The following is an 8,388-nucleotide window of genomic DNA, read 5'->3' as shown; positions in this document are numbered from 1 at the left end:
GGAAATGCCACAACATTGGGTAAACTGTTGGGGAAACAGCTTTGTTTTGACTTATAGTTAGTGGCGCTTTACTTGAAATGCCGTAAAATTGTTCTAACATTTGTTGAAACGTTGCCGTTTTGTAAATGTTATTAGTGGCGTTTTCTCGAAAACTCCACGGGTTTGAGGTAAGTGTTGATGAAGCGACTGCGTTTTGACTTATAGTTAGTGGCGCTTAGTTTAAAATGCCGCAAAGTTTTGGCTTATAGTTTGTGGCGCTTTGCTTAAAACGCCGCAAAAATGTTTTAACATTTATTGATACGATCTTGTTTATCTATATTATTAGTGGCGTTTATTGGGAACGCCACATGTTTCATTGTTTGTTGTTGAAACATGTGGCGTTTCCCAATAAACGCCACTAATAATATAGATAAACGGCATCGTATCAATAAATGTCCGCATTTAAATTAAATTTAGTGGCGCTTTGATGTAAATGCCGCAAATGGTTATTTTTTAGATGAGAACGGCGTCGTATTTTTTCCATCCATCTGACCAAATATTAAACCCGATTCTCCTGAAAAGTATGGTCAGGTTCGATTTCAAGGATCTTTTATCAGCCCAACCCAATATTTTGGATCCAGCTCGCACCAATACATGGCTTCGGGGAGTCAATCTCAAGCTGAAGTTCAGAGGTTAAAAGACCAGATGGCTCAGATGCAAGCGACCACATTTGAGGTTCAAAAGAAATATGAAGAACTTCAGCAGCAACTTAAAGCAGAGGCGGCAGTGAGGGAAGCAGAGGCTACAGAAGAGAAGCAGAGGCCGCAAGGAGAGAAGCAGCGAGAGAAGCAGCAATAGAAGCAGAGGTTCAAAAGAAATATGAAGAACTACAGCTACGACTTCAAAAAGATGCGGCATCGAGAGAAGCGAGCGAGCAAAAAGTACGACGAACTTCAACAAAGACTTCAAATTATGATGAAGATGTTTCAATGATCATAACTTCCGCCCGTCATAGTGTATATTGCATAAATATTTTATCATTTTAACTTTTAACGTTTTGTAAAGAAAAGTATGAATTCACTTTTATTTATATCAATTAATATTATTTTAGTCATTTAATTTGAAATATTATATAAATTTATTGTTTTTGGTTAGTTTAGATCTGGTTACTTTTGATTTGTTGTTGCAGGGGGCTAAAAAAAACAGAAAATTTTATTTTAAAAAAATCCCAAAATAGTGGCGTTTTTTAGAAAAGCGCCGCTAAAAGTCATATCAAATAGTGGCGTTTGTGAAATAAGCGCCGCTAAAGAACACTAGTTTTAGTGGCGTTTTTGACCAAGCGACGCTATAGAACATTACTTTTAGCGGTGTTTTCTTCCTAAGCGCCGCTAAAGAACATGATCTTCTTTAGCGGCGTTTTTTCATAAGCGCCGCTAAAGAACATGATCTTTAGCGGCATTTATTTCCTTAGCGCCACTAAAGGCCTAAAAAAACGCCGCTAAAAACCTGTTCTGGTGTAGTGGAAGGTAAGTTGATAGAATATTGAATTGGTCTCTCTTTAGAGTCGATCCTCTTTTCATTGTTCCTAGAGATATTTATAGGTGAGGGTCTCGTGTGAGGTGATGTCAATGTGTTGAGCTTGTCATTTAGCCATTATTGCCGAACACATGGGGCGGGGTCTTTGATGGGATAAGGATGTCTATGATGGGACAAATTCTGTCATTCATTCTGACTTGACGGTATAGAGCAGTTGAACCCACGTGATGTTTGGCGACCAACAACATCACATTCCCAATGAAAGCTTGAAAGGTCGAGTACTAGATGGTTTGGACTTGTTTGGGTGGTTGTCCCGGAAGGTAGGATATGTGAATGACTACCTGATTCACTGTGGACTGGCTTGCTGTTTGGGTATCCTTTTGGCTTGTCACGTGTCCTCACACGGATGGGAGTGTAACAGTGTGATTTTTCATTGATTTATAAAATATAAAAAAATAAAAAAATCTTATAATAATATAATTCACTTAATAAAAGAATGTCCAATTGAATTTATTTTTGATAGAGATAATTACTTATTCATCTTTTATTAAAATCCATCGATGTTGACTAAAGCTATAGGTGAAATAGAAAAAGTCTCGGATTTAATGTCCGGATAATTCCTACTCCTTTCTCTTACTAAAAAAAAAAAAAACTATAGTTATGTCCTGAGTTCTAACCATTCTGGTTGAATACGATTGGCGGATTAATTTCTTGCAGGTGAGGTTTCTTATAGATATGGTTCCTATTTATAATTTTATATGTATATGCATCACTTTCACTTTCATTAATTTTGACGAAAATTTGGATTAAAAATATCAAATATTTTGAATGTAGTAAAATACTTCATCCGCAAGATTGTAACTATTACTTGCGTGTTCATCACCGGATGAGAAAAAAAAAAAGTCAGCTAGAATTTCTTCTCTTACTGTTTTTTCTTGGAGTTCCTTGAAGTGTTTAATTTTCAAATTTCCACTTTTTCATTGCAAGAACTTTCCATTGATTGCATAACCTTTGAACCGGTCATTAATTATCCCCCACCCTTTTCTGCATTTTCTTGATTTCCCATGGAAATTTTGTTTTTATCTGAAACATTTAAATACTTTAATAGAATTAGAGTACAATAAGCTTACAACCTTTTCGTATCCTTCACCATTATCATTTCCCAACTCTTGGTTCAACCCTCAAAGGTACATTAACAGGTTTTTGAGGTATATTGTCACGAGTGTCAAGATTTTCAGCCTATTCAATACTAACAATGATTTTAATGGACTTTACTTTGGTTTGCAGGAGGGGAAGCATTGGAGTAAGCTTAATCTGTCGATTATATTTAGTTATGGGAAGCAAAATCTCAAAGGGTTGTAGCAGAAGGAGGTCTCGAACTAGCAGGTCAGGTGGTACAGATTCATGGAGTCCTTACGGATACCCCACGCCACCACAATCTGCATATCCTCAACAAAATTATTACTACACGCCGCAACATCCTAGTTATGCACCATCGCCGTCATATAATTATGTACAGCAAACGCCTGGGTGTGTACATAGGACTATGGAGAGGAAATACTCAAGGATAGATGATAACTACCAGACATTGGACCAGGTTAGCTTCCTGTTCTGCTATTCTTTGAGTTTTTATCTGTTTTGTTCTTTTGTATTGGTTAATATGGAGAAATGGTGTGATTGTTATTTACTGTCAAACATGAAGGCCCTGGAAAGCAAACAGATTAACGAATTATAAAGAAATGACATGTAAGAAATTGATGATTACAGGTTACTGCTGCTCTTGCACAAGCTGGCCTTGAGTCCTCTAATCTTATTGTTGGTATTGATTTCACAAAGAGCAACGAATGGACAGGTATTGCTCATTAACACCATCAGATGCCTATAACTTCATTGTTGTTTTTTTCTTTGAAAATGATCTGCAATACACCATGCTTAAACTGTCATGGAAAACCAGGAGCGATGTCATTCAACCACCGAAGCTTGCATCACATCGGACATGGTCAAAATCCCTACGAACAAGCTATAACGATTATTGAACGGAGCTTATCTGCTTTGGACGAGGATAACTTAATTCCCTGTTATGGATTTGGAGATGGTAAGGTTCATCCAAATTGTTTTCTTACCATTCTCCATTGATTTGATTTCGGTATTCGGATTATATGACGACACTATTCATATATTTGCCAGCATCAACACATGATCAAGACGTCTTCAGTTTCTATCCAGAAGAGATATTTTGTGAAGGATTTGAGGAGGTGCTCGCACGATACAGAGAAATTGTTCCTCAACTTCGACTTGCAGGTGCCCTGTTTTACTTGGTTCATTAGCTTATTCTTGTTATATAAGTCGAAGCAGTTGGTTCTTACGGCGATCCTTTGTATTTTCTTATGGCAGGACCGACATCTTTTGCACCCATCATTGAAATGGCGATGACTATAGTTGAGCAAAGTGGTGGTCAGTACCATGTTTTGCTGATAATTGCTGATGGACAGGTAAATTCACAACAGTACTTCAGTTTTGTACAATATCAATGGCATTCACTCCAAAAGCCTAGATTAGAGTAACAAAATTTCATCATTAGAAAGTAGATCATGTTAATCATCATTGGTTTGGACAGTAAATGAGATTGGAATAAGAATTGATAGTAAAAGATAGAACTCTGATTTTACTCTTATGATGAATCATCCAAAACACAGATGATCTCAGCTCTCCAACTCTTCTGTCTTATCTTTACGCACATTTTAGGTGACTAGAAGTGTTGACACACAGCCTGGTCTACTTAGCCCCCAAGAGCAAAACACAATTGATGCAATTGTAAAAGCAAGGTAAGTCTCATCAACTTCCTATATGCTTTAAATTGCCTAGCACCAAATATATATCCTCACATGGTCATTTGGTTGCAGTGAATTCCCCTTGTCAATTGTCCTAGTTGGGGTAGGTGATGGACCATGGGACATGATGAGGGAGTTCGACGATAACATCCCTGCTCGTGCCTTTGACAATTTTCAGGTGAACAATATTTTATCTGTTGTAATTGTTGCAAACTGTAACTTTCTTTTTTGGTATAAAAGAGAATAAAGTGGAACCTAGATCTGTTGAATGGCAACTCTTTTTGTTTTCGATCATGCTAGTTTGTGAACTTCACCGAGATAACGTCGAACATCATGAATCCATCAAGAAAGCAGGCAAAATTTGCACTGTCAGCCTTGATGGAAATACCTTCTCAATATAAAGCAACGATTGAGCTTGGCTTATTGGGGTAATTTATTTATGTTATTTGACATCCATTCATGATCATTTATTTTAAATGTATTAATTAGTATCTTTTTGGTTATCTTTGTACCATTAAAATCAGAAGAAGGAAGGGAGATACTACAGAGAGAGTTCCCCTCCCTCCTCCCATTTATGGTACCCCAAACCCTTATTCACGCACAAGCAGTTTCCAGCAGAATGTATCTCCTTATTCTGGATATCATACTTCAGCCACTGCTCCATCTTTAAGCTCCCTCGACAATCACCAGGTACACCATTCCAATGATAATAACACTCGGACTCAATTATGAGCGTTAAATACGAGCACTTAAAACAAAGTAAAGATGTCTTAAGTAACAAAGACATTACCATAAGGTATTAATCCTTTTCTTTTCCCTTTTGCTCCTGCAAATTTGACAGGTTTGCCCCATTTGTCTTGTTAATCCCAAGGATATGGCCTTTGGTTGTGGACACCAGGTTGATTACTTTCTGTATTTCTCATTACTCATTTCATAAAATCATACAATATAACGGGTAGTGATATCATTAATTCTCTTTTCTTTTCTTTTTTGTTCATTTTATTAATCCTTCAAATTTGACAGACTTGCTGTGACTGTGGAGAACATCTGCAACTTTGCCCCATATGTCGTACAACTATCCAAACGCGAATCAGACTCTATTGATCTGCACCCCTTCTCTTAAACAGCATTTTTTATTTGGGTTACAGCTGAGCCCGGTATTTCAAATTCCAAAAGAAAGGAAAGGTCAGCCATTCAGTCATTCTAACCTGAATATATATATATATATATATATATATATATATATACATATCCATTGATGAGATTTTACAATTCTAAGCAATTCCAACATGTACAGGGGAGGTCTGTGGGGAATGGAGTTCCAATATCCAGGGAGATTGAGCAATTCAAATGGATTGAGATCGCTTTCATTCTTTTTTGATTAATTTATGATTGTTATAATTGTCTCTTTTTGATGAGTTTTTCTCTTTCTTTTTTTTTTTTTTTTTTGGTTTGGGGCGGGGCGGGGGTGTTTCAATGTTTTTTTCCTTTGGGTGTCATTGATATATACATATAAAGTCTGCTGAAGCAAATATATAGTACTGTTTACTTATTTTCACAATGGAAAAAGTTCTAACATATTCTCGGTAGAAAAACGAAAACGAGATAAAGTTAGAATGCTACCTTCCCACCATTCTCCCACATCAGACATTAGAATGGTTTGAAGTAGAGAGTTTGGACAAAAAAAGAAAAAGAATGATTTAACAGAGCTTGGTTCAAGCTCAGTTGAGTTTTTCTTTTTTTTTTTTGAAAATAAGACTGGAATTTTATTGAAATAGGCTAAAAACAAAGCTAATAGTCGGCCCAATCAGTGGCCCAACTGTCTGTCAAAATTAAACTACATTAAAAACCTATTGAAAAAAGACTATCAACCTTCTGACTACTTTATTGGAAACTGGAATGCAATAAAAGAGAAAAAATAATTTAACACCTAACCCAATCAAATTAAGGAACAACTGGACTCCAATAGCGTCTGTTGAATTATCATTTCCAAAGCTCTAACGTTCCATCAATAGCAGTCTCCAAAGCATTAATATATCACTTCTGCTATCTGTTTTGATTTCTTTTCCTGTGAAACATTTCATCAATCTGGATTTCTTGACCAAATTCCTGCTGAGGCAAATGCGTGGCTCTCCAGATCTACTCCTCTCAGATAAGTATTTTCTCCTTTCTTAAGCGCATTCTTTGCTAATCTGTGAGCATCCATGTTCTCCGATCTATGGGTATACTGAAAAATGAGTTCTTGAAAATCGGCTTTCTTGTTCTGAATATCTCTAATAATGGCTCCAATGACTGATTTATCTGTAGAATTCTTCTGGCATTTTTATTATTATTATTTTTGAATCCCCGTAAGAAGTACCGACTGGATCCTTAGTAAAATCCCTGGCTTTGCACCGTCTAAACATGCATATGCCTCTGCTGCAAACGAAGAAGGAACGTTTCTATGGATAACCGTCTTTAAAACCTTAACATTTCCCCTCAGATCCCATCCTACAAGGCCGACATTTGAATCGAAAGTTTTTTGTCGTCTGTTGCATCAAAGTGGATCGACTCTCGGTAGGGCCTCCTGTACCCTATAGCTTCTGTATATGCTCTCATTTTTTTAAGGCTTTCAATCCTTCCTGTTCTGCAATGTATCTTTGAATATTAAGTACTAAAGCCCTTCCTGTTGTGATTTTCCTCTCGTGAATAAATTGATTTCTGGAGAACCATATCCACCATAACGCGTAACAGAATAGTAGACATTGGCCCTTGTCGCTCCTCTTGAAGACCCAGGTTAGCCACTCCCACATAGACTGAATTATGTTATTCATAATCCAAAAGAAGTTTAACAAATTCCAAACTTCGGCTATTATAGGACATTCTCGGAAGACGTGGAGGCTACCTTCAACCGCAGAACTGCATCGAGGACATCTGTCATTTGAAACAACTCTCCTGATTCTGAGGTTAACAAAGTTTGGTAAAAAATCCCAAGAGATCCCCAGATTGTAAATGCAATTTTTGATGGCATCTATAGGTCCCACAGTTTCTTGTAAAATTCTTTTATTTCGGTTTGTAATAAATAGTAACTAGGATCCGAGTTAGCAACTTGTAATAGTTTATAGGCATCATGGATCGAGAACTCACCAGATAATTCTCCTTTCCAAACTCGAAAATCTTCATGCTCAATCTCGCAAGGGAATTTGAAGAATTTTACGAGCAATGTCCTCTTGAAAGGTATTATTAACTAGATCCAATTTCCATTCTCTATTAGAAGAATCAATAAGGTCCAAACTAACTCGTATTTCACCTCTGTTTGTTACATTATATGCTTCAATTTTGTCAACCCCGAATCCACTATCATCCCATATGGATATCCTATCTCCTCTACCTACTCTCCAAAGACATCCCTCTTTGGAGAAGACCCTTTGCAGCCCATATACTTTTCCAGGTAAAAGAAGGTAAATTTCCCAACTTTGCAGTTAAGAAACTAGAGTGCGGGTAATACTTTGGTTTTAAAATTCTGGCTAATAAAGAATTTGGATAATTAATGAGACGCCAACCTTGCTTCGCTAATAACACAGTATTGAACTGACCAAAATTACGAAAACCTATACCCCCGTCTTCTTTTAATGAACAGAGATGTTTCCAACTACACCAATGATTTACCCTTTCCTTTCTGCCACCAGAACTTAGCAACAATACTTTCCAACTCATCACATAGAGTTTTAGGAAATAAGAAACAGACCATCGAATATGTTGGAATAGCCTGTAAACTGGCCTTTATATAAACTTCTTTACCACCTTGTGATAGAAATCTGATGCTCCAATTGTCGATGCATTTTTTGAACCGATCCTTCATACTCTGAAAAGCAGCCTTCTTTCTTCGCCCCACCATATTAGGTAATCCCAAATATCGTTCTGGATCATTCGACCTCCTTACTCCTAATAAGTTAACAATCTGTCTTCTATCTTCTTCCTCCGTGTTTTTACTAAAAAATACTGAGGATTTTTTAAAGTTTACACACTGTCTCGATTGAGTTTTGTATTCATCTAAGATTTT

The 8,388-nt window shown here is 36.8% G+C and overlaps 1 protein-coding gene across 2 annotated transcripts; it reads left to right on the top strand.

The window, feature by feature from the left end:
• The first annotated feature begins 2,412 nt into the window (after positions 1-2,412).
• LOC105794588 (E3 ubiquitin-protein ligase RGLG2) lies at positions 2,413-5,771 on the top strand. Of its 2 annotated transcripts, none has more exons than XM_052628472.1 (13): positions 2,413-2,702; positions 2,803-3,112; positions 3,283-3,367; positions 3,470-3,610; positions 3,703-3,816; positions 3,910-4,007; positions 4,261-4,340; positions 4,419-4,524; positions 4,647-4,774; positions 4,874-5,036; positions 5,188-5,244; positions 5,370-5,531; positions 5,644-5,771. In XM_052628472.1, the coding sequence occupies exons 2-12, from the start codon at positions 2,849-2,851 to the stop codon at positions 5,448-5,450; spliced, it is 1,317 nt and encodes a 438-aa protein (XP_052484432.1). In that variant the 5' UTR covers positions 2,413-2,702; positions 2,803-2,848; the 3' UTR covers positions 5,451-5,531; positions 5,644-5,771. The 2 variants fall into 2 exon arrangements, with proteins under 2 accessions (XP_052484432.1, XP_052484431.1); XM_052628471.1 differs by having other exon boundaries at positions 4,871-5,036.
• Positions 5,772-8,388: the final 2,617 nt, after the last annotated feature.

Source organism: Gossypium raimondii, chromosome 3 (assembly GCF_025698545.1).
Source record: "Gossypium raimondii isolate GPD5lz chromosome 3, ASM2569854v1, whole genome shotgun sequence".
NCBI lineage: Eukaryota > Viridiplantae > Streptophyta > Magnoliopsida > Malvales > Malvaceae > Gossypium > Gossypium raimondii.
This window is presented reverse-complemented; position numbering and strand designations above follow the sequence as displayed.